Source organism: Pristiophorus japonicus, chromosome 3, assembly GCF_044704955.1.
Source record: "Pristiophorus japonicus isolate sPriJap1 chromosome 3, sPriJap1.hap1, whole genome shotgun sequence".
Classification (NCBI taxonomy): Eukaryota; Metazoa; Chordata; class Chondrichthyes; family Pristiophoridae; genus Pristiophorus; species Pristiophorus japonicus.
This window is the reverse complement of record NC_091979.1, coordinates 278,043,026-278,068,469: the sequence shown is the minus strand read 5'-3', so window position 1 is coordinate 278,068,469 and position 25,444 is coordinate 278,043,026. Positions and strand designations below refer to the sequence as shown.

Genomic DNA, 25,444 nt, shown 5'->3' with positions numbered 1-25,444 from the left:
TCTCTGCCTTTGCTTCAGCTCATCTGCTGCTGAAACCCTCATCCATGCCTTTGTAACCTCTAAACTTGACTATTCCAATGCACTCCTAGCTGGCCTGCCACGTTCTACCCTACATAAACTTGATATCACTCAAAACTCAGCTGCCCATGTCCTAACTCGCACCAAGTCCCGCTCACCCATCACCCCTGTGTTCGCTGACTTACATCGGTTCCCGGTTAAGCCACGTCTCGATTTCAAAATTCACATCCTTGTTTTCAAATCCTTCCATGGCCTCGCCCCTCCCTATCTCTGTAATCTCCTCCACCCCCACAACCCCCCCACCCACCCCGAGATATCTGCGCTCTTTTAATTCTGACCTGTTGAGCATCCCTGATTATAATCGCTCAACCATTGGTGGCCGGCCATACCTTCTGTTGCCTAGGCCCTAAGTTCTGGAATTCCCTGCCTAAACCTCTCCTTCCTCCTTTAAGACACTCCTTAAAACCTGCCTCTTTGACCAAGCTTTTGGTCACCTGCCCTAATTTCTCTTTATGAGGCCCGTGTCAAATTTCTTTGTCTTATAATACTCCTGTGAAGCGCCTTGGAACGTTTTACTATGTTAAAGGTGCTATATAAATACAAGTTGTTGTTGTTGTAGTAAGAGTTGCTACCTGTTGATAAACAGTCGTTGAAGAATTGAGAGAGAAAATATTTTCATTACTGCATGGAAGGGCTTAGAAGAGATTACGATACAATAATTCAGGCAGTAAGAGGACGAGTTTGCGAACTAAAGAAAGCTGATGTATGCAGAATGGAATCATCAGCAAATGAGTGGATAGCGTGGGATGATGACTAGAAAAGGATATTGAGGTGAAGAAAAACAGAATGGGAGAGAGGACTAGAGAACTGAGGAGTTAATTGAATGAGACAGAAGTTAAGCCATGAAATACAGCATAGACAGATATGAAAAAAGAGTGCCATGAAAATAGCTGTGGTTGCAGGCTATATGATGGTAAGTTCTTCAGAAGTGAATTGTGCCACATTCTGTCAAAGGTTTGAGATATGCAAAGTAGTAACAGACAATTCACTAAAGTGTTCAAGAGCAGCGTTTCAGAGGTTTGTAACAGCGATAACAAGATCTCTGGTGGACAGATTTGGTCATCAAATGGGCGGAGCTTGTGCCATACATGCGCTATCTAGTTGTTCGCAGGTGGCTTAATCAGGGTCCCCTGGAGGCCGCTCACAAAAAGGCAAGATAAAGGTTTTTATAGTTTCATTTCTGTGGAGCCAGGAGGAACAGGTGTACTTTTCCTGGCTCCACATAAACACTGTGGGTCAGTCAACCTGCATTAAGACCCCTGCCTCTACTTTCTCCCCCACCCTGCAAGGACTGACCCGTGGGTCGGCTCAGCATTGGATCCGCCCAAAACATCACAAGGCCCTGACTGGCGAGCTGCTTCGGGATGCTAATTAGTGTCATGCAGATGAGGCCCGAGACTCAATTTCAATTGGGCCTCTGGCTGACATCTTTGGGCACGTATTCAGATTGCGCTGCTCATTTCATGCTGGAAACTGATGCAAGTTGAATTTTGCTCCCTTAATCTTTAAATAGGTCCTTGCTATTCAATTGAAATCATTTGTTATAGTAATCACCAACTAATCTATGTACCAATTAGTTCAGATAACTTGCATAACAAACAACTTAGTGATGTGTTAGATCAAATAATAATGCAGATAAAACTTAAAAACCTTAGATAGAAAAACCTTAAAAAATAGTAGCTGGAACTCCTTAAAGAAATGTTATATTCCAGAATGGTCATAATTGGCTTTATAAAATTCTAATTCAACAAATTACAAAATCTGCATAATTGCATTACATCTAGCTAAAGAATTAGCGACATTAGTTTTAGATATTAACATTCACTCTAATAAGTTATTAATTATTACTCAATAGAAATCTGTAAGTAATACAATTTTACATTAAAATTTCCAACATGATTCGAGTTTGCTGCACATGCTACACGCACAAGTAACGATTGAGCAGACTGTCTGTAAAGCCTAAACGGACAAATTATATTAATTTTATCTGAATGCTGAATTTGGAAGGCAATTGATTATGGACATTCAAGGTTATGCTTACCATTGAGACAGATTTCACTTCAAACCATCTCAGAATGCCAGGTAATTTGTATGCTGTCACGTATGTTGTCCTTTCAATCCACATATTCTATGGAAACAGTTTCAAGCAATTAGCCTAGCTTTGGAAAAATAAAACCACTGTGAATCACTCACTGGCCCACACATTTAAATATATTCTCCATACAAATGCACGAATCAACAGTACAGTTCAAAAATATATTTGACTCCTTTTTGGCATTATTCTTGTTGTATGGGTGCAAAAGAACTACAGCATCCTTATAATTATATCAGTTTCTTCAGTGTCAATGTTGTTGGAATCACAAGTGTAGGGAATTCTCCCATCAACAAACACTAGCATATCGGGTAGTAAACAACTGCCGTTCACCCTGATTAAAAATCTGGGCTAACAAATTTTCTTAACTCCTGAACATGTAAACGATCAAAAAGTAAGGAAATAATGGATAAGTGAGATTGTACTACAAACCAATAATCCAACTGAGGGTTAAGTTCGTCAAAGATGAGAGAAGCTTGAGTGATTAGAAACACAATAATAAACTATTGCCTGCAATCTTTTGCCATTCATCCAGTAGATTTTTTATATTAAAAATCTATTGCCATTGGGTGATGATACAAACTAACGATGAAATGCACAGATGATCATAGTGGTATGGAAAATTATACGAGACTTCACAGAAAATTAAGTTCTGTTGGATAGTGAATTAAAATGACATTCATCAAATAATTGTAACATATTCCTCGCTCAGCTGTGAAATGTACATTGTTACTGAACACACTTTGAAAAATTATTGCGGTGGTATAACTACATTGCATTGTAGCTATAGAACATTTTTGCACAATAATTGTTTTCTTTTAATTCCAACCAATTTTGTCTTTTATATTTTCCAAATCTTTTTTTTTTTAATTCTTCATTTTTTTTAAAGATGTTACATGGAATGTGGGATGCTTCCTGACCAGATCAAAAATGAGCTTAATCAGAGAAATTAGCATAAATCAGAGGAAGCAAAGTGTACATGAAGCTACATTAGGTTGGAAGGTGGTGATTAGCAAAGGACGGTGATTACTGGGACATCTCAAGAATCAAGAATCAGTGCTCGGGTCATTATTGTTTACATCATGCATAAATGGTCTTATTGAAGTTTCAATGTTTTGAAAGGTATGGATGAAGTGAATGATAAAAATTGTTTGACATAATCGCAAACTCCTGAAGCAGGGGGCACATTTTCAAGCTTAGAGGGAAGAACAACAGACTTTGTTAAATTTTAGCTACTTCAAGAGATGATAGTGAAACAGGCAGCTTAAGGATTACAGGTTTAGAGAACAGTACATTCCTTTTTTGATCTTTGGGACCAGCTATGTAAACCACAATGGTCTTTTACAGCCCTATCCATTCCAATGTTCTCTCCTTTTTTAATGTTATTAATTAGGAGTCCACTGCATTGAATGAATTAATTAATAGCAAATTAATAAAAGGAGTGATTTTTACAAGCCTGTTCAATCTATGCATCGGAGATACATGGGATATACGGCACAGAAATAGGCCATTCGGCCCAACAAGTCCATGCCGGTGCACACCACAACTGTTGACAAATGCAATTCCAATTACTACAAATGTACAAAAAAGTATAATATATTACAGCAAATTCATTGTCTGGGTCTTTCTCTCCTTTCCTGATTGGTCTTGAATACTGGAACCGTTGCACCTCATTCACTGTGTAAAAGCTGTAAAAGGAAAATCACAAAACATGTCAGTAAAAACAATTATAAATAAGCTAATAAAGGATAGACCAAAGCTAAACATATTGAATCCTTTGACAAAGGCCTTTAGACCATTCCCATGACAGACAAGGAATCTAAATTATGTTTATAAGAGGTACAGTTTACTAAATATAATAGCATTTTCTGAAAAAGGTATTTAATATTCATATCTCGGACATTAAAATCGTGCTTGAAAACATATACAAATAAAACTGTCAAACATGATTTATCTCTTTCAGGAGATTATTTGTTTCCCGGTCCCAACTGTCTACTTTTCACTATGGACGTCCAATCCCTCTAATCTTCCATCCCCCACCAGGACAGCCTGAGGATGCTCTGCTTCTTCCTTGAACAGAGTCCCCATCCACCACCACCCTCTTCCACCTGGCTGAGCTTGTTCTCACATTGAGCAACTTCTCCATTGACTCCAAATTAAAGGTGTTGCTATGGGAACCCACATGGGTCCGAGCTATGCCTATCTTTTGTGGGATATGTGGAACATTCTTTGTTTCAGTCATACTCGGGTCCCCTCCCTCACCTCTTTTTTCAGTACATTGATGACTGTATCGGTGCCTTTTCCTGCTCTCGCCCTGAACTAGAAAATTTCATTCACTTTGCATCCAATTTCCACCCTTCCCTCACCTTCACATGGTCCATCTCCGACTCTTCTCTTCCCTTCCTTGACTTCTCTGTCTCCATTTCTGGGGATAGGCTATTGATAAACATTCACTATAACCCCGCTTCCTGTAAGGACTCCATTCCATTCTCCCAGTTTCTCAGTCACCGTTGCATCTGTTCTGACATTGCCACCTTCCATACTCGTGATTCTGATACGTCTTCCTTTTTCCTCAACCGAGGATTCCCCTCTACCGTGGTTGACATGGCTCTCGCCCGTGTCCGTTCTATTTCCCACACTTCTGCTCTCACCCCTTGCCCTCTCTCCCAGAACCATGATAATGTTCCCCTTGTCCTCACCTTTCACCCACTAGCCTCCACATTCAAGGGATCACCACTGCCATTTCCGTCACCGCCAGTGTGATCCCATCACTAAACGCATCTTCCCCTCTCATTTTAGCATTCCGAAGGGACCACTCCCTCCGCGACACCCTGGTCCACTCCTCAATCACACCCAGCACCCCCTCCCTTTCCCACGGCACCTTCCCGTGCAAGATGCAACACCTGCCCTTTTACCTCCTCCCCAAACACTCCTTCTAGGTGAAACAGCAATTTACTTGTATTTCTTTCAATTTAGTATACTGTATTCACTGTTCATGATGTGGTCTCCTCTATATTGGGGAGACCAAACATAGATTGGGTGATTGCTTTGCAGAACACCTCCATTCAGTTGTAAGCGTGACCCTGAGCATCCAGTTGCCTGTCACTTTAATTCTCCCACTCTGACCTCTCCGTCCTCGGCCTCTTATACTGTTCGAATAAAGCTCAATATAAGCTTGAGGGTCAACACCTCATCTTTCATTTAGGCCCGTGACAGCCTGCTGGACTGAACAGCAAGTTCAACAATTTCAGATCGTAACCCCTGCCCCAATGTTTTTTTCTCTGTTTTTCCCTTTCTTTCCCGGGGCAACTGTTGATGATTTTTCCATTTACACCCTATCTAGACTCATCTTTTGTTTCTTAACTTGTCCCACAACCATCTCCTTTTGCCTTGCACCATCACCCCTTTTGTCTCCTAATCTTTTCTGCCTTCCATCCCATCACAGACCTTCCCTTTTGTTCTTTCCTCCCCTCCCCCTTTCCCTGCCACCACATGGGCTTGATAGAGCTAGGTCTTGGTCCAGTGACGAAGATGACCAAGACGACTGGAGACCAAGCTGTGTTGTGCCTCCCCTGGGCCCGACCCCGCCGCTGTTATATGCTACGCCACTCCTGGGCCACGACCCCATAGTTGTTAAATGCTGCGGCGCTCCTGGCCCACGACCCCACCGATACTAATGTACTGATACTTAATACCCCATCTGAAATTGAATTTTCTGCTATTTTAGTAAATTGTTAGCCTGTTCAAAATAAATGGATCAACGCCTCAGATTAAGAGTGGAGAGAGGAATTTCAGGCTCAGTTAAGTATATGTATGTATGTTGGTATCTCATGGAGTAATATCCAGCCTTAAAAGATAACCTTAATAATACTGGTAAATTTCACCAAAATAACTGCTGTCTAGAGTTTCTGATAAGTCCATGCTAACTATGTGGCATTGTAAGTCATGTGCTCAGCAGGGCCAATCAAATCACAGAAATGTACAAGAGAAAACAAACATGAAAATTTGATTCCAAATTAGCCTTGTCTTCAAATGTTATTTTCCTGCTGGTAACTATCTAACCTGAAACTCATGACTCAGTGAAATACTCACCCAACCAACTTGACCCATCAGCCTCCCTCTTGTTCCCAACCTTACTGCAGTTATCCCTCTCAAAACCTACGAGCTGAGTCCACGACCAGATCAGCATGATCTCATTGAATGGCGGAGCAGGCTCGAGGGGCTAGATGGCCTACTCCTGTTCTTAATTCTTATGTTCTTATGTTCTTATGCCACAGCCAGTGTTCCATTCTATTTATAAACTTTTGGAGCTATCCAATTTAGTGCCGCATCCCAGCTTTTTCCCCATTAAAACTGCAAATTAGTTCTCTTCAAGAACATGTTATCCAGTCCCAGAGGGGAAATGTCAGTTTATGAAACACACTGACACCTGGTCCCAGAGGGGAAAGGTCAGTGAATCTAACACACTCTGACATCTGGTCCCAGAGGTAAAAAGACAGTATATCCAACATACAGTGATACCCAGTCCCAGAGGGGAAAGTAAAGTGTATGTATCACACTGTGTCACCTGGCCCAAGAAGGAAATGGTTCCAGGGATGAGGGATTACAGTTACATGGATAGACTGCAGAAGCTGGGATTGTTCTCCTTAGATCAGGAAAGGCTAAGAGGAGATTTGATAGAGGTGTTGAAAATCATGAGGGGATTAGATAGTAAATAAAGAGAAAGGGGGAGAAATTGCATTGTTTCCACCTCCCATTTGCGCCCCCCAAAGGGCGCAAACGACTTCTCGCCCGGGAACGTGATTGCCTCCCATGAAATTCTGCCGTGTGCAGCGACCCGTTTTCGCCCCGGAACGAAACTTTGGTAGTGCCCCGTGAGGCTGCCGCAGGTGATGTCCGCACCAGCTTCATGGGTCGCGAGTCGGGCTGCACTCCTCTCGCGGGACAAAAATTGAAGGGGAGGTGCGGTGGCAATTTTTTTTCCGTGGCTGACTTCCATCGCGACCTTGCCTTGTGTAATTCATTGTGATGTTGCAGCCCGGCACTCCACTTCTGTGCTGGGCTGCTGCCATGGCACCCCTACCCGCTAGGGGTGAAGTGGTGGCCGATCGTCCCATTGCAGAGTTCGCTGAATGCCCTCCCCTTTAATGGAAGGGGATGGCCCTGTGCCCCCGCTAGCGCTATTCAAATTCCCACGGTTAGCGCCCCAGTCCCGCCCGAGAGGAAGTTGAGCGCGCGACATTGTGCTCCACTTCCTCTCGGGGGTGGTTACCCCAATTTCGCTGCCGGGGCGGAAATTTCGCGCCTGGCACAGGAAATCCTGCCTCATCTCGGTTAAAACCGAATTTTGGCTCCAAACTATTTCCAGTGGCTGAAGAGTGGACAGAGGGCACAGGGTTAAAGTGAATGGTAAAAGAACCAGAGGCGACACCAGGAAAAACTTTTTTATGCAACGAGTGGTTAGGATTTGGAATGCACTGCCTGATAGGGTGGTGAAAACAAATTCAATAGTAGTTTTCAAAAGGGAATTGGATAAATACTTGAAGGAGAAAACATTGCAGGGATATGGGGAACATAAGAACATAAGAATTAGGAACAGGAGTAGGCCATCTAGCCCCTCGAGCCTGCTCCGCCATTCAAAAAGATCATGGCTGATCTGGCCGTGGACTCAGCTCCACTTACCCGCCCGCTCCCCATAACCCTTAATTCCCTTATTGGTTAAAAATCTATCTGTCTGTGACTTGAATACATTCAATGAGCTAGCCCTAACTGCTTCCTTGGGCAGAGAATTCCACAGATTCACAACCCTCTGGGAGAAAAAATTCCTTCTCAACTCGGTTTTAAATTGGCTCCCCCGTATTTTGAGGCTGTGCCCCCTAGTTCTAGTCTCCCCGACCAGTGGAAACAACCTCTCTGCCTCTATTTTAAATGTTTCTATAAGATCACCCCTCACCCTTCTGAACGCCAACGAGTAAAGACCCAGTCTACTCAATCTATCATAAGGTAACCCCCTCATCTCCGGAATCAGCCTAGTGAATCGTCTCTGTACCCCCTCCAAGGCTAGTATATCCTTCCTTAAGTAAGGTGACCAAAACTGCATACAGTATTCCGGGTGCGGCCTCACCAATACCCTATACGGTTGCAGCAGGACCTCCCTGCTTTTGTACTCCATCCCTCTCGCAATGAAGGCCAACATTCCATTCGCCTTCCTGATTACCTGCTGCACCTGCAAATTAACTTTTTGGGATTCATGCACAAGGACCCCCAGGTCCCTCTGCACCGCAGCATGTTGTTATTTCTCCCCATTCAAATAATATTCCCTTTTGCTGTTTTTTTTCCCCAAGGTGGATGACCTCACATTTTCCGACATTGTATTCCATCTGCCAAATCTTAGCCCATTCGCTTAACCTATCTAAATCTCTTTGCAGCCTCTCTGTGTCCTCTACACAACCCGCTTTCCCACTAATCTTTGTGTCATCTGCAAATTTTGTTACACTACACTCCGTCCCCTCTTCCAGGTCATCTATGTATATTGTAAACAGTTGTGGTCCCAGCACCGATCCCTGTGGCACACCACTAACCACTGATTTCCAACCCGAAAAGGACCCATTTATCCCGACTCTCTGCTTTCTGTTAGCCAGCCAATTCTCGATCCATGTTAATACATTTCCTCTGACTCCGCGTCCCTTTATCTTCTGCAGTAACCTTTTGTGTGGCACCTTATCGAATGCCTTTTGGAAATCTAAATACACCACATCCATCGGTACACTTCTATCCACCATGCTCGTTATATCCTCAAAGAATTCCAGTAAATTAGTTAAACGTGATTTCCCCTTCATGAATCCATGTTGCGTCTGCTTGATTGCACTATTCCTATCTAGATGTCCCGCTATTTCCTGCTTAATGATAGCTTCAAGCATTTTCCCCACTACAGATGTTAAACTAAACGGACTATAGTTACCTGCCTTTTGTCTGCCCCCTTTTTTAAACAGAGGCGTTACATTAGCTGCTTTCCAATCCGCTGGTACCTCCCCAGAGTCCAAAGAACTTTGGTAGATTATAACGAATGCATCTGCTATAACTTCCGCCATTTCTTTTAATACCCTGGGATGCATTTCATCAGGACCAGGGGACTTGTCTACCTTCAGTCCCATTAGCCTGTCCAGCACTACCCCCCTAGTGATAGTGATTGTCTCAAGGTCCTCCCTTCCCACATTCCCGTGACCAGCAATTTTTGGCATGGTTTTTGTGTCTTCCACTGTGAAGGCCGAAGCAAAATAATTGTTTAAGGTCTCAGCCATTTCCACATTTCCCATTATTAAATCCCCCTTCTCATCTTCTAAAGGACAAACATTTACTTTAGTCACTCTCTTCCGTTTTATATATTGGTAAAAGCTTTTACTATCTGTTTTTATGTTTTGCGCAAGTTTACTTTCGTAATCTATCTTCCCTTTCTTTATTGCTTTCTTAGTCATTCTTTGCTGTCATTTAAAATTTTCCCAATCTTCTCATTTCGCACTAACCTTGGCCACCTTATACGCATTTGGTTTTTAATTTGATACTCTCCTTTATTTCCTTGGTTATCCACGGCTGGTTATCCCTTCTCTTACCGCCCTTCTTTTTCACTGGAATATATGAAAGAGCTCCTTAAAAGTCCTCCACTGTTCCTCAATTGTGCCACCGTTTAGTCTGTGTTCCCAGTCTACTTTAGCCAACTCTGCCCTTATCCCAGTTAAGTGTAATTATACCCTTTGATGTTAAGGAATCACCAGTGTGTAACGGTGCAGCAATCTGAGCTAATGCGCAACAAGGTTTTGTTAAATAAAAAACATTTAAGCCGAACATATGTCTGAAATCATAAGTATATCTGTAAAAACCAACCTCCCCTCGCTTCTCATCCCCACCTCTATCCCTTCCCTTTCTGACTCCAAGCCGGCTGGCCAAGGAGTTCCTCAGGCACTGCTTCATTGCATGTGTTGGGGGGGGGGGGGGGGGGGGCTGGGGGATGACAGCCAAACTGCTGCTTGGAAGGATACGGGAAAGGACGGTCCTGAGGTAGGAACGTGCTCCAAGTCAGAAGCAAGATGTTGCTCTTGTGTCGTTGGCAATGGGGGTGTGGCACCTTGGGGTGCAGTGCCGCGCTCCGGGACCACTGGGAGCCCTCCGCCACCAGTGTTCCTGGCTAACAGCTCCAGGGCCTCCAACATCCCATCCGTTATATATTATTTGTTGGACAAAAACTCGGTGCCAACTACGTTCTTGGTGCTTAGTAGGCTTATTGCTACTGGTGAATCTCCCTCGTGCCTCCCACAACAGCCAAACAAGCACACATCACACTCACACACGCTTTCAGTCCCTCTCTACTCCCTCTCTCTCTGTCTCCTCTTCTGCGCATGTAATGATGAACCCTGACCTCCTGAATCACGGGAAACGAGCGTTGCCATGCCGTTGCTAAGGACGGCGACACTTTACGGCAGAAGGTCAGAGATTTAATTCTAACACCCATTTCAGATCGCTCATGGTAGAGCCCAATTTTTAAAATGGAGACGAGTGTCTTTGAGACTGGGCGACAAGCCGGCGATCTGAAAACCCATTTTTACCGCCCACGGCTTAAATGCTGCCCATTTCTGGGCGATCTGCACAAAAGTGTAAAATCTAGCACCTTGACATTAAAAACTTCCTGTTAAGAATTGTTAACAAAACTTCAAAGTACAATAATTTAAAAATTAAAAGATATTTTGTACTGATTAATACTTACCTTCTGGAGATTCAGAAGAAAAAGCACCATGGCGGCCAAGCTGGCATAGGCAGTTCAGAACAATAGCATTATGAAATTAGATGCAGACAAGAGTGAAATATTGCAGATAGGAAGGAAAAATAAGCAACATGCACACTTCACAAATGGTGTTGAAATAGTTGAGGATGATATCTTAGTCGACTCAACAGTCGACAGAGCAGCAATCAACAAAGCCCACTACAATGGCAAAACAGTAGAATACAAAACAAAAACAGGAAATGCTGGAAACATTCATCGGTCAGGCAATACCTGCGGAAGGTACAGAGAAGTTAACCTTTTGGGTGCGGACTCCTCGTCAAATCTAGTTAGCTCATCTATTCTCTCCACAGATGATGACTAACCTGCTGAGGGTTTTCAGAAATATCTGATTTCGTTCCAAATAGCCAACATCTGCAGTTTTTTTAATTTTGCTTTTTTACAGCAGAATAAAAATCAGAGGATGTCGTAATCAAATTGTATATTGCTCTGGTCAGACCACATCTTCAGTACTCTGCCTAGTTCTGGTTGCCAAGAAACAAGTGAAATATTCAAGTGCTAGAGACAATGCAGCGAAGAGCTATAAGGTTGATTCTGAGTGGCAGGGATCTGAATTTTGAGAAAAAACTGGAGCAACTTGACCTTTTCACCCTGGCAAGAAAGCAACTGGAAAATTCTCTCATATGGGTATATAAGATAGTAAATGGTATGGCAAAAGTCAATCCGAAATACTGTTTCAAATTAAACTGTGATAGTAGGACAAGGGGACACAGGTTAAAAGTAAAAGGTAATTTTTGGACTAATATCATGGTTCTTCGTGCAGACATTGATAAGACACTTGGAATGAACTTCTGGGCAGAATGGTAGAGGCAAAATTTCTCAAAACATTGAAGAAACAGTAAAGATGCAGCAAAGCGGGGGTTAAAGGGTTGTTATGGATAGATGAATCATGATGGGCCAAATGGCTTTTCTCATCAGTAAGGCTCTTATGATCTATATAAGCAAAGTAGGATAGAGAACATTTTACCTCAATATTTGTCCTGAGACAGTCTTGTTCTTGAACTTTGGTGGTAGTTCACGTATGGTTTGTACTGTGAAACACTGAATATCTACAAAATTTTGTTAAAGAGTTTTAGGCATCAATGGAGACAAGTAGTACTTGGAAAAGATGTTCAGCAACTTGATTCACACACATTTCAATTTTAACTGAAATGCTTACCTAAACTAGCATATTTCTCACCATCCACATCCTCCTACTTCTTTTCAATCCACTTCCTTCTAGGTTCATTCCTGGAAAAAAAACTCTCCCCCCCCCAGTCACTTACAACTGCACTTTCAAATTCCTAACCACCTAGCTTTTGGTCTTCCATTCATCACAATACGTCTCAGGCTGTTAATCTACTCAACCTCTGCCTCACCTCCATCTTTGATTCTTTTGTCCCCAGTAAAACCTTTATTCTCTCTAATTATGATCATTTTGCTGATACGGCTACCTTTGCTCTCTCAAGTTCAAGGGGTACAGATTTGTGTGTACCTGATGCACCACTGGTTTAGCCATCAGATCTGGCTGGACCACATCAAACGCTATTGACCTTCATTTGCCTATGCTAATGCCGCCCACTACTCCAGGTTCATCCTGGAGATAACGCCCAGCTTCTTTCTGCAATATCCAACTGTTTCCGTAAACCCCCCTCCTTTGCTCCTTCCACTCTCATTCTCCATAAACAAGTGTGAGGCGCTCATGGAATTCCATATGAATAAGATTGAATCCATTTGTTTAGCTGCCTCTGCTGCTACCCGCTTCCTCTTTCTCACCAAGCCAAACCTCCCACTCACCCCCGCAGGCTCTCCTCTGCCCTAGTCCTGATCCCACATCCTTTTCGACTGTCTCTCCTATTTTACTTATCAAATTGTAGCCGTAGCATCTTCTGCAATAGCTTCTCTTCCTGCACTGGAACCATTACCTCTGCAGTCTGCCAAGGAGCTATCCTCTTCCACATTTACATGTTGCTCTTGATGGTTTCATCTGAAAATATGGGATCAGACTCCACAAATATGCTGACAACACCCAGCTCTACCTCACCACCACCTGTCTTGATCTCTCTACTACTTTTGTGTTGTCTAACATCTAGTCTTGTTTGAGCCATAATGTCCTCAAGTTAAACATTGGGAATCCTCAAGTTAAACATTGGGAAGACTGAAGGCATCATCTTTGACCCCCACCAAACTCTAAACCCTTTCCACTGATTCCATACCTCTCTGGTAACAAGACTATTTGTAACCGTGGCATCATATTCAAGCATGAGCTGTGCTTCTGACCCCATATCCTTTCCATTGCAAAGATCGTCTACTTCCACCCCCACATCATCTGTTGCTGAAACTTCCATTCTTGCATTTGTCACTTCCACATTCAACTAATCCAATGCTCTCCTGCCTGCCTTCTGTCCTCCATGCTCTGTAAACTTCAGCACATCAAAAACTTTGCTGCCAGTATCCTATTCCACATGATATCCCGCTCATCCATCACTCTTGCCCCTGCTGACTTACGTTGACTCCCAGTCCTCCAATATAACATTGTCAATCTCATATTTAAAGTCCTTCGCGGCCTTGCCCTCACTGCTTCTGTGTCTCCTCCAGTCCTATCACCCCTCCCCCAGAACGCTCCCTTCCTCAGACTCTGACCTCGTGCATCCTTCCCTCTCTGCTCCACCATTAGCGGCCATGCTTTCACACATCTTGTCATGGTCTGGAAATCCCTCCCTAAACCCCACCCCCCCTCAAAACCACATCTGACCAAGCTTTTGGTCATCCCTCCTAACATCACCTTCTTTGGTCCACCATCCATTTTTGGTTGATTACACCTCTGTGAAGTGTCTTGTATGTTAAAGGATCTATGTTATTGTTGCTGTTTCACTTTTACAATTCTAAAGTAATCATTCAATTATACTTGAAAATCCAGTATTTATCCTTTTCTTTATAGCTCTTTTATTAAAGAATAAGAAAACTTCATTGCAGTATTTAAAACTAAGAATAATATTAAACACAGAATTATTAATAGGTACTTACTCACATTGGAAAATACAGAAGTAATCTAACTGTGTATGTAGTATAAAAATAGTAATGAAATCATAAACCCCATAGACAAATATAGATGCTGATACTTCACCATATATCAAAAAAGAGGTTCACTTGTAACTTTATTAACGTGCATTGCTCTAAATAACTTATCCTGCACATGATTTATATGAGGAAGAAATGGTATCTTCGAGGAACATGGTTTAGGAATAAATCTTCCCTCAATCCTTCTCTATGTACAGGCAAATAGACTGTGACCACAAAACGAATATCATTGTACCGGAGCTCTTACTAGATTATAAACATGCTGCAGGTGAAACACCACTGATGAGGAGCTTTGCTAACCAGATTTGAAGAGATATATCAAACAGCCATCTTTCAGTACAAAGGAAACTGAAATAACCAATAAATTTCTCATTTATTTTTTACCGAAGCAACTTTTTGACACTTAATCTACCTGAAAGCCCTTGCTGACACAAATTTGCTTTAAGCAGGATTAAGGAGAGTTTTAATATGGAAAAAAATGCAAAACATTGAACAAGTTGTTATATTTTGATGTTTGTAGCAGCGCCATTTGAACATGATACATGATGTTGTCATCAGGTTTTCAGAAAAGCATAATTGGCATGTGAAAATTTCACTTAAACTGCGATAACCACTCAGCTGTACAATTATAGATTCTGTCCTTTTAAATTTGGGCTGCGTATGGAGAGAGTATTTTGAGTTATGCAAAAATTAGGGTGAAGTGCTGTTGGCGACAATTGCATTACTGGTGGGAGCAATTTGGACTTATGAATTAAATGTGACGCACAAGAGTGTATTGGATCCAATACATAAAATAAACCCAGTCATAATGCTACATAATCACTACTAGCATGAACACTCATATTTTCTTTATTTACACAAGTTTTTAAAATTGAAAAAATGTTTTGCTCAGAAAAATAACACTCCAACCCCCTCCCCCTGCCCCCCCCCCCCCGCCAAAGATGCTAGAACATAATAAGGATACACTGTCCAGAAGAATTTTTAATGTCATCACTTGGAGGAGATGTTGTCTTCATTTTTTCTGCATTGGGAAATATAGTGAATAGTCTTGCTTCAAAGTCTTCACGTCGCTCATACTCTTTTCCTCTGTAAATGAACATCTTGTTCTAGAAAAAAATATTTTTAAAAGATAAAAATTATGAAGCTCAGTAACTAATCAGAACAGTTAACTCTTCTGCAGTCTTACTGCTGCACAGTGCAGATGGGGAAGATAATGACATCTATCACCAACTAATCTTTGTCATGGCATAGTGCCATTTCACAGCAATCTTTTACTTTGCAGTGGTGTGAATATTAGTTTTTGCTGTTTTTTTCCCACAATTTACAGGTTAGCATGAACTCAAAATGAGACACCAGTCTCCACTTATCGCGGCCACTTCACACCTCCAAAGTTCAGATCTGGCCTCCTCTATTCTTGTGTGGTTACCTCTTTTTTGTTTCTATGTATGCAAGAGTCACCCTCCTGTCATATTCAAAGTCTCCTCTCTGTGTTTGTGCCTTCCCTTTCACATCAGAAAGTTCCTCACCCTATCAATGTTTCTGAAATTTTTTCTTCAAAGTTTCTGTCTCATTCCCATTCCATCCATTTCCCCATCTCATATCATGTATCTACTTCTGTTCCACCCCATTCATTGTCACCCAAGGTTCGTTAGGCAGGAACAACTTCTTCTCAGGCGGCCCCTCATATCGAGGGTGACTTGCTTCCACACCAAAAAGGGATGAGTTCACAGGTGTTTCAATGAAGGACCTTACATTCCAGGTCGCGAACTACACCTTGAAGGGTGGAAGACGCCTGTGCGTGGTTTTTTTTAATGTGTAGTGGCTGTTGCATACCAGCCACTACACGAGCTTGACAGAGTTAGGTCTTGTTCCAGTGGCAAGGATTACCCAAGACGACTGGAGACCAGCTCTGCTGCATGTACCTAGTGCACACACATATCACAGTGTGGGCTGGCCCGTGCTACCCCTGGGCCCTCGCGTCTTCTGGCCCCCGAACTCACGCCTCTCCTGGGCCCCAATTACGTCGCTCTACAATCTCTCGCCACTCCTTCGCTCCAACCTCGCCGCTCCTCTGCTGCTTGCTGCCTCTCCTGCTATACCTGCCCACGCTCCAATCAGCGACCTTGACTTTGGTGACGTCCAATCCAGTCACCCTTCTCCAAGTCGTCGCCCTCCTGCACCACAACTCGTGCTGCTCCCGGGCCGCTGCACCTCCGCTCCTTTTATGCCCCCGACCTGTGGCTGGTGCGTTCTTGCAGGTCGGGGTCTCCACGCTGGAACACCCAGCTACTGATGGCAGGATTTAGCACTGTTACCTGTCCCTCATTATCTCTAATAGAAAACAATGGGAATGGGTACTATTTAAAACCACTCTCAAACAGAATGAAGCCATCTAATTCCCAATGATTAAAAGGTCACATGGTAAAACAAAACTATTGTGGTTGATGAGAAATGTACAGTGGCAAATTCGACTGAAACAGAAGGCATTATACACACTTAAGGCATTTACAGGAGGACAAGGAAATGTACCACACGCAATTAAGGAATACAAAAACAGTCATAGGATTAGCCAAGAGATCTCTGGAAAAGATGGTACGTAATTGTGACAGTAATAGCAAAAGCCAAAAGATTATTAAGGACCATATAGGGTCACTAAAGGGTACCGTAGGGTAAATTCAAACTGATTCTCAGGTTATGGCAGAGGTGCTGAATGACTATTTTGCATCAGTCTATACTTCTGCAGAGGATGCTTATGTTCCAGATTGGGGCGGGGGGGTGGGGTGCTCGTATTGAATAGCATTATTATTAATAAAATAGATAGTAATGTCATTTTAGATAGAATAGGAAAGCTAAAAATTGATATGGCTCCAGGTCAGTAAAATATCCATCCAAGGGTGATTAAAGAGATGAGACAGGTGCTCTGTAAGCCCCTTGTCCATATCTTCAATAGTTCAATAGAGTCAGAGATAGTTCTCTTGGACTGAAAACTAGCTTACGTTGTTCCTATTTTCAAAAAAAGGAATAAAATCAGAGCCAGGGAACTACAGGCCTATCAGCCTGATATCCATTATTGGGAAGATGCTAGAAAAGATCATAAGAGATGCCCTTTATGATCACTGGGAACGAGAATCGGACATTAGAAATTCACAACACGGCTTCTGAAAAAATAGGTCATGCCTAACAAATTTGATGAGTTTTTTAAGGAAGTCATTAGGGTAGTGAATGAGGGAAATCTGGTAGACATTAAGAAAGCCGTCGATAAGATACCTCACACTATGTTAGTTCACAAGATGAAATCTTGCGGTATCAGCAGAAATTTAAATTGATGAATTAGGAATTGGCTCCAATCCTGCAGCCAAAATGTTATAGTTAACCAATGTGCTTCAGTTTGGAGACATGTTACTAATGGGCTCCAATCCTGCAGAGAAAATGTTGTAGTTAACCAATGTGCTTCAGTTTGGAGACATGTTACTAATGGTGTCCCCCAGGGATTGGTCCTAAGCCCGCTACTCTTCATTGTCTTTATTAATGACCTGGACAGCGGTGGTGGAAGTAAAGTAAGTAGGTTTGCAGATGACACCAAAATCTGTGCAAGCGTTAAGATAGTAGAGGAGTGCAATCAAATTCAAAAAGATTTAGACGTGCTAGGGGAATGGGTCACACATTGGCAACTATCATTTATTTGAGATAAATGTAGTCTCATGCATGTTGGTCGGGCCAACACAGACAACACAAATCATTTGCAGGGAACAATGCTGAAACAGATAAAGAAAAAGATCTTGGTGATATTGTTCATAGATCACTGAAGGTTCATGACCAATGTAGAGAAACTATAGCTAAAGCGAACAAGGTATTGGGTTGTATTAATAGTTCCATTCAGTATAAATCAAAGGACATCATTTTGACACAACAGGTTGCTGGTCAGACCGCATCCAGAGTACTGTGCCCAGTTTTGGTCCCCTCACATGGTGGGTGATAAACTGGCCTTAGAAAAGATCCAGAGGAGAGCTACGAGAATGATTCTGAGCTTAAAAAATCTCAGATAGGCTCAAGGACCTTGGTCTATTTACATTAGAGCTGCATAGACTTAGAGGTGACTTGAGGTGTCGAGAAAATAATTAACGGGCTAGATAGCGTTCCGATTGATACAGTTTAACAGATTGGGGAGGATCATAGGACATGAGTTTAAACTATATCCGAGAAGGAATAGACTGAATATTAGGCAGTTCTTCTTTTCCCAGAAATTGTGAGCCGCTGGAATACATTGCCAGCTTCTGTTGTGAATGCTGACTCTCTGCATGCCTTCAAGGGAGAGCTGGGCCAGTTCCTCACTGGGACAGAGATCACATCATAGAGAAGGTAAGTGTCTTTATAGGTAACACCTGGACCATGTAATTTCCTGGAGTGGTTTTGATTGCCTGAGGGGGTCAGAGAGGAATTTTACAGAGTATTTTTTTCCCTTATTGGCCCTGGGTTTTCTCTATTTTTTTGCCTCTCCCAGGGGATTACATGGCTGCCTGGATGGAGGTTGGGAGAGGGAGAAAGTGTTTAGCTAAGATGGTCCAGCTATCGCGGTGTGGGGGAGACTTAATGAACTTGCTGCTCTTTTCCTGCCCGTCATTTTCATATGTTCATAATGCCACTGGAAAGGGGAACTTGTGCCTTACTAATACTCCTCTAGAAAGCACCACCGATTAATGATCATCCACAAATAAAGGTGGAGAACATATTTTACAGTGTTACAGAATTTTACTTTCTGGGTCTATATAACTTTTATTTAAGTAGCAACAATTTAATTTTTAGCAACATATTATTAACTTATTGGCCCGTATTTTGTGGTCCCTACGGGCTGTACGCGCCCGTAAGGGCTGCGCAAGTTCTGGGTTTTCACACGCAAAGCTTCTGGACAGATCATCCGAGTTATGTATGTACAATAAATGCACCACGAGGCCTGAGCACTGCAATTCAAACTGTGTGACCTTTGTCAATTTATTCAGACTCCAGAGTCCGGAACATTCGACTGCAAACCCTTTTATATACCTGTGCTTGACATTACATGTGTACACATTACATGTACACATCGCTTGAACTCCTCTGCTGGTGGACTACACAAGTTGCATATACTACATCACTCCCTCCTAAAAGTCTTTGGTTCAAGTGATCGAGCCCTGGTATGTGTGAGTTGGTTGGTCTTCGATGTTGCTGTCTTCCTTGCGTGTTCTTGTATGTGCTTCAACCTCTGGTCTGGTCTGTGAGATGGTTTACTTAGAACCACTTTGTCCTTATCACTTTAAAATCACTTTATCCTTATCTCCGATCTCCATCCCCCTCTTTGGCCAAAGCCGTGCCAGACGCCTCTTGTTCAGACCGGCATGTGGATCTTATTAAGAATGCGTGATGTCGCCGCACGATCGTGGCACACTTACTTCTGGTTTCGCCGGGTTGCCATGTGGTCATACGGACCTGGTGAACCAACGAGGTTCTGGTTAGGCGGACTCGCTTTGTGCTTTGTGCTGCTCGCCATGCAGGACTGTTGCGCTCGGGCTTGCATTGGGCAGACCGGACATGCGTGATGTCGTTTACGGTCTCGAATCCTCTGTGGGCCGCTTGCAAGCATTTCCCTGTCTTTGCGTGACAAACTCAAACGATTCCCCCATAGAGTGCCCTCCTCTGGCATAGGCAACTTATCTTTGCTTTGTTGAGACGACTTACTTTCGTCTTGCATTTTCTCAGGAATGGCCGACCGGTTCCCATGTGGGACACAGCGTTTAACATTGGATAGCGCAGGTCCTGATGTGGTGAGCAGTAGCGGGTGACCTCTCACTCCCAAAACCTTCTCTGACCAGGGTCGAGTCAGTGGGCAGTGCCATTCCAACCACGGTGGTGGATGATGGTGGCCTGCTGAACACATCAGCATTCAAGCGGTGCCTGGTCTGTGGCGGGTAACCTTGGTGTCTATCCTTTGCTGCCTAGAGACCATGACTTGAACAACTTACTGTCACAGTTTTGAGCTCAGACCAGTGTCTGAGAGGATATGGGTACTTTTTCTTGACCGCATCGACGCATGCTAATGCCCCTTCCTCGACTCTACCGTGGGCTCCTTTGGCCTTACATTTTTTTTCAGACGCTTGTACAACCAGTTGCCTATTGCTCGACACAGATACATTTGCTTTCTGTGGCACGCAGCCAATCCCATACAATGGTACATTACAATTCAGCACAAAGCATTTACATGGGTCCTGCAGTACAATTGACTTATCAGAACAAAGCCTGTTTCTAGTTTTCCCTGAAAATCTCCATAACCAGCTTCTGCCTAGCAGCGTTGGGCCATTGCCTGGAACAATCCACAATGATAGCTCATGCACAGCTCCTTCGTACTCTACCCTCAATTCTACACTCCCTATGATTTCTCCAGTGTACTTACATAGCTTTGCATTACTCAGACACAATTTGGGCTGTGTGCCTCATTGTCCCATATTTTCTCAAAAGCCTCCTTGCTCATGACTGACTGATTTGCACCCGTGTCCAACTCCATTGATATGGGAAGTCCGTTCAACTTCACTTCACGCATTAATGAGTTGCTTGTGGTGGTGAATGTATATAACCCATACACTTTTTCATCATCACTCTCAGGTCGAGTTGCCTGTACCTCGTGGCCCAAGTCGGATCGATCCTTTGCCACGTGGTGTGTCGCAGCACGTCTGCACATCCGCGAGAGGTGCCCCACTGCTGCGCAGCCTCTGCACACGTAGTGCTTAAATCGGCATTGATGGGCCCAATGATTACCCCTGCAACGCCAACACGGTGCTAATGGATTTCTCCCATTCACCCCCGATGGCGGACTCTGAGTCGCAATAGGTCTAGCGGCTGCAGGCTGATAGGCCTTGCCCTGCCCCGTTCTGCCTGCCGGCTTCGTTATTTTATGTACAGTACTTGCCCATTCGTTTTCCCTTGAGCTCCGATTCTGCAAAGATATCTGCTTCATGTTATCACTTGTGGAGATGTACGCCTGGGCAATCATGATAGCCCTGCTCAGCTCTACGATCTCAGTGGTTAGCAGCTTACGAAGGGATAACCTTGTGGTTGACCCCAGGACAAAGACGTCCCGCCGCATTTCCCCCAACCAAGCTCCAAATTTGCAGGGTCCAGCGAGACGTCTGAGGTAGGCAACGTATTCCGCTACGTACTCGCCCTCTGAGCGATGGTGTGTGTAGAATCGGTACCTGGCCATGAGGATACTCACTTTCGGCTTGAGATGCCCCTGAACCAGTTTGCACAGCTCTGGATACTCTTTGCTCGTTGGTTTCGTCGGTGCGAGCTGATCCTTGATTAGGCCGCAGATTTTGGACCACACACTGTAAGGAAGATCACACGCCGCTTGCCCGCATTCCCGTCGCCCTGCAGCTCGTTGGCCTCAAAGTACAGATCCAGGCGTTCCACGAAAGCATTCCAATCTTCGCCCTCAACGAAGCGCTCCAAAATCCCCAGAGCAGCCACGGTCTCTTGTGAATTCTTAGTCTGTATCTCGTCGCCAATTGTTATGTATGTACAATAAATGCACCACGAGGCCTGAGCATTGCAATTCAAACTGTGTGACTTTTGTCAATTTATTCAGACTCCAGAGTCCGGAACATTCTACTGCAAACCCTTTTATATACCTGTGCGCCCTCAGCTGGTGGGCTACACACGTTACATGTACACATCACTTGAACTCCGACAGTTACGCCCTCTGCTGGTGGGCTACACAAGTTGCATATACTACAATCCACATCCCCAGGAAAGGGACATCCCGCGCGGAGAGTTGGGCTATTGGCCCAACTACTGCCCGCCAAAAGCCCGTGAAATTCTTACGCTGGGTAAAAAGCAGGCATAAGGCCGGCTTTTACCAATGTAAGAGGTTAAATTAGTATAAAAATACATTTTTTTCAATTATTTAAACATTAAAACACCTGTAAAATAAGGTAAGGTTATTTTTAGCTCCTTTAAAACATTTAAATTTACTTTTCAAAAAATTAAATTTAAATGTTTCATTAAATTGTATTTTAATTAATTTTAAATGTGTAGTTTTTTTCTTATTTGTTATGTAAATGTGCTTTTTTTTATGTGATCCCCATTCATGCTTATGGGGATTTTGTATGTCTGGTATCCCCATAAGTTTGAATGGGGATCCCTTTTCTTTCATTGATTGGGCCGGTCCACGTGATCCCTGGGGCGCTTGTAAACTGCTGTATCCACGAGTGCGAGCCTCCATGGATTTAAGATCATCAGGCAGGTTTGTAGATTTTTTGCCGGTCGGAGGCATCCGCCCATTGGAAGCCTCCAACTGCAAATTCAGATCCATTATTCAACAAGAAAAATCAGTCTGACAAGCTTGTTTTAAAAGATTGAGAGCTATTTACAACTGTTGCGACTCATTCCTTGCCTGAAAAATGAGCGGCCAGTAATTAAAATTAAGGGGGCACCTCAGCCACCCATTAATGCCCAAGGCCCGCTTGAAGCAATTTTCAGGAAGGCCTGTAAATGGGCAAGCAGCCTGCCTGTCTGAAACAGGTGATATGCAAATCGTTATCCCAGGGCACTGTAGAACCCCAACTGCAACTTTCAGATACAAGTGGGTGAAACTCAGGAGAAATTTGTAACATTACACAAGGAGAATTCTAGCTTTTCAAAGGGCTGCAGCACTTGTATCAATTTGATTTACTCTAGTTCACTATAAGGCAGATAGATTGGCAGATAGCCTTCCTGAAAATGATTGCTAATATACACCACAAAGGAACAGCTGAGGTTTTTCAGAAAACGGCCCAGGAAACTTTTCTTCTCCTTGGCCTCTCCAAAATCTCCGGCCTGTTGCTGGCCCATTTGGAGCTCCCCTTGGGATTGCTGCCCACCGGCTCAGAGTGAGAGTTGGCCAATTTACCACCCACCCAGATCTGTCGAGCTGCAGCAGAACACCTGCTTGGCGTCCAAAACATCGCGGCTGACATGCTTATGAGGCCAATGCCTTTAAGTGGCTTATGCGTCACACGAACAGACATGCAGAGCATCCGCTCCGTTAATCTCAAGCCCGTTTCAGGCATTACTTTTAAATCACCTTCTGATGGATTTTTCTTTTGATGTATACTGAAAGTGTGGCAATCTGGACATAAAAATCAGACCAAATATCTTTTTTAAAAAAAATCTAATAATTCAGATGTCAAAAATATAACAGTAAAGATTCATGACTATCCTTTTCATGTTTTACATATTAAGCTGTCTTCTTTCTTTCAATAATATATTCAAATGAAAATTTTTGGTCATTCTTACAAATGTGTATTTCTCGTGAAAGAGAGAACTTAAAATTTCTAACTGGAAAACACATACTTTGATCAATGACAAAGGAATTATATTCTCCCAGTGAGATGACATACAATTTCTAAGTCCAGGTTGAAGGAAAGCGAAAGAATACGCTTTTTGTTTTCAATTAAAAGTCCAGGGGAAATTTGAATCTGTTTTAACCTTCACACAATGAGAATTCATGCTTTTTGTAGGACTGCAGCACTTGTATTGATTGGTTTCCTCGAGTTCACTTCAGAGTCAGTGTAAAGGTCAATTCAATAGATTGACAGTGAAAATGATTGCTAATGTACACCGAGATATTTTAAACTTTGGAGTTTCAAAAACTACGGGCTCAATTATCCCCAGTGATTTGCGCCATATTTTTGGCGTGCGCCGCTTTTTTTGACTTAAGTTAAAAACGTAAAGTTTCCCCAAGAAATGTGCGCCAGTGTAGCTCAGTTAGTTATGATTTTTTTAGGTTAGGTTTTTTTTTGCTTCATGTGGGCGTAACCTGATGTCTGCACCAGTTTTTGTCAATTATGGAAGTTTGCACCAAAAAAATGTCTCCTAGGTCGGTGTATGTGACCACTGCCGAAACATCTTCTGGTGAGTTAAGAAAAAGCAGCGCACATTGAAAAATCAGCGCAGAAAGACGCCATTGTTTTTCAGCGAAGTTTTGGAGTCAAGATGACTTAAATATGTATAATGAAGATTTTTTTTTAACCTTTTAACGCAGTAAATGGAAGTTTGATGGAATTCTGTAAGTTTTCATATTTTTTCAACTGACACGGCACCAGCGAACGTCTGTAAACAGGGCTGAAGAGTCGGCCGGCAGAATCGGTCCCGCACCCGGACACGGGTGCAAAAGAAGCACGGGGGCGATTGGGGGGGGGGGGGGGTGTGGGGGCTGTGGAAGGTGATCGGAAGGCATCACAAGACTGCAGTATGCATCAAATGTAGCCCGGGGTGTTGTGGGGGGGGGGGGCGGTCCCGATCACTGCGCCTGCTCAGACCTGGATGTGGTCCATACAGACCTGTGGGGAGAGAGAACAAAGAACCTTGTCCTGCCTGCCTGCCGTTTTGAGCTTCTTGCAAAGGTAAAATTTAAGCATGGTGGCAATACTGATAATGCCATATCTTGTGCAAGCCTTTTGCATCATGGTGCTGCAGAGGAGACAACTGATTCGACGTCATCACATGAGAAACCTCAGAGTCTGTAGGGTGATGGGCAGGAGGCCGTACCCACGTCAGGTATATCGAGACAGGCATTCATACCTGCACCTGAGTGATGTAGACTATGTCAGAAGGCTGCGTTTCCGCAAGGAAGTTGTAACTGAGATCTGTGAGTTGGTAAAAGCAGACCTGCACCCTAGAAGCATCGGGAGGACTGCTTTGTCAGTTGAAGTGAAGGTTACAGCTGCACTTTCATTCTATGCATCCGGATCGTTCCAGGCTACAACTGGGGATGTGTGCATCATTTCTCAACATGCAACACATGTCTGCATTCGGCAGGTGACTACTACAGTGTATGCCCTTAGGAATGACTACATAAAGTTTCTCATGACCGCCCAGGCAATGTGAGACAGGGCTGCGGGTTTCTCCAGGATTGCTGGCTTCTTAAATGGTACAGGGCTGCATTGATTGTACCCACATCGCCTTGCGAGCACCGTTGGAGGATTCCGGGATGCACAGGAATAGAAAAGGCTTCCATTCCATTAATGTGCAGCTCGTGTGTGACGACATGCATCGCATCATGTCAGCTGAAGCAGCAGCCAGAAGGGCAGAGCTGGCTACAGGGAAATAAAGGGTATGGCCTCGCCACCTGGCTCATGACGCCCCCTATGCTTAACCCGGACAGAAGCTGACCGCGAATACAACATGTCGCACATTGCAACGCGCAGCATAATTTGAAACAGCGTTCCCGATGCCTGGACCATTCGGGAGACTACTTGCTATACTCCCCTGAGATTGTCGGTCAGTTCACTGTTGAGTGCTGCATGCTGCATAACTTAGCCATCATGAGGCAGCAGCCGATGGTAGTCGAAGATCCACCTGAGGTGATAGTG

At 43.5% G+C, this 25,444-nt stretch overlaps 1 protein-coding gene across 2 annotated transcripts in view; it reads right to left on the bottom strand.

Annotated features, from left to right (window-relative positions):
* dock1 (dedicator of cytokinesis 1) overlaps nt 1-25,444 on the bottom strand; it is an 816,280-nt gene that overhangs the window by 100,476 nt on the left and 690,360 nt on the right. For both annotated transcript variants that reach the window (XM_070876753.1, XM_070876754.1), the window contains exons 41-44: nt 15,028-15,169; nt 11,971-12,052; nt 3,774-3,858; nt 2,120-2,206 (exon numbers count right to left, since the gene is read on the bottom strand). In XM_070876753.1, the coding sequence (XP_070732854.1) occupies nt 2,120-2,206; nt 3,774-3,858; nt 11,971-12,052; nt 15,028-15,169 (396 nt within the window). The remainder of the gene's footprint in view (nt 1-2,119; nt 2,207-3,773; nt 3,859-11,970; nt 12,053-15,027; nt 15,170-25,444) is intronic.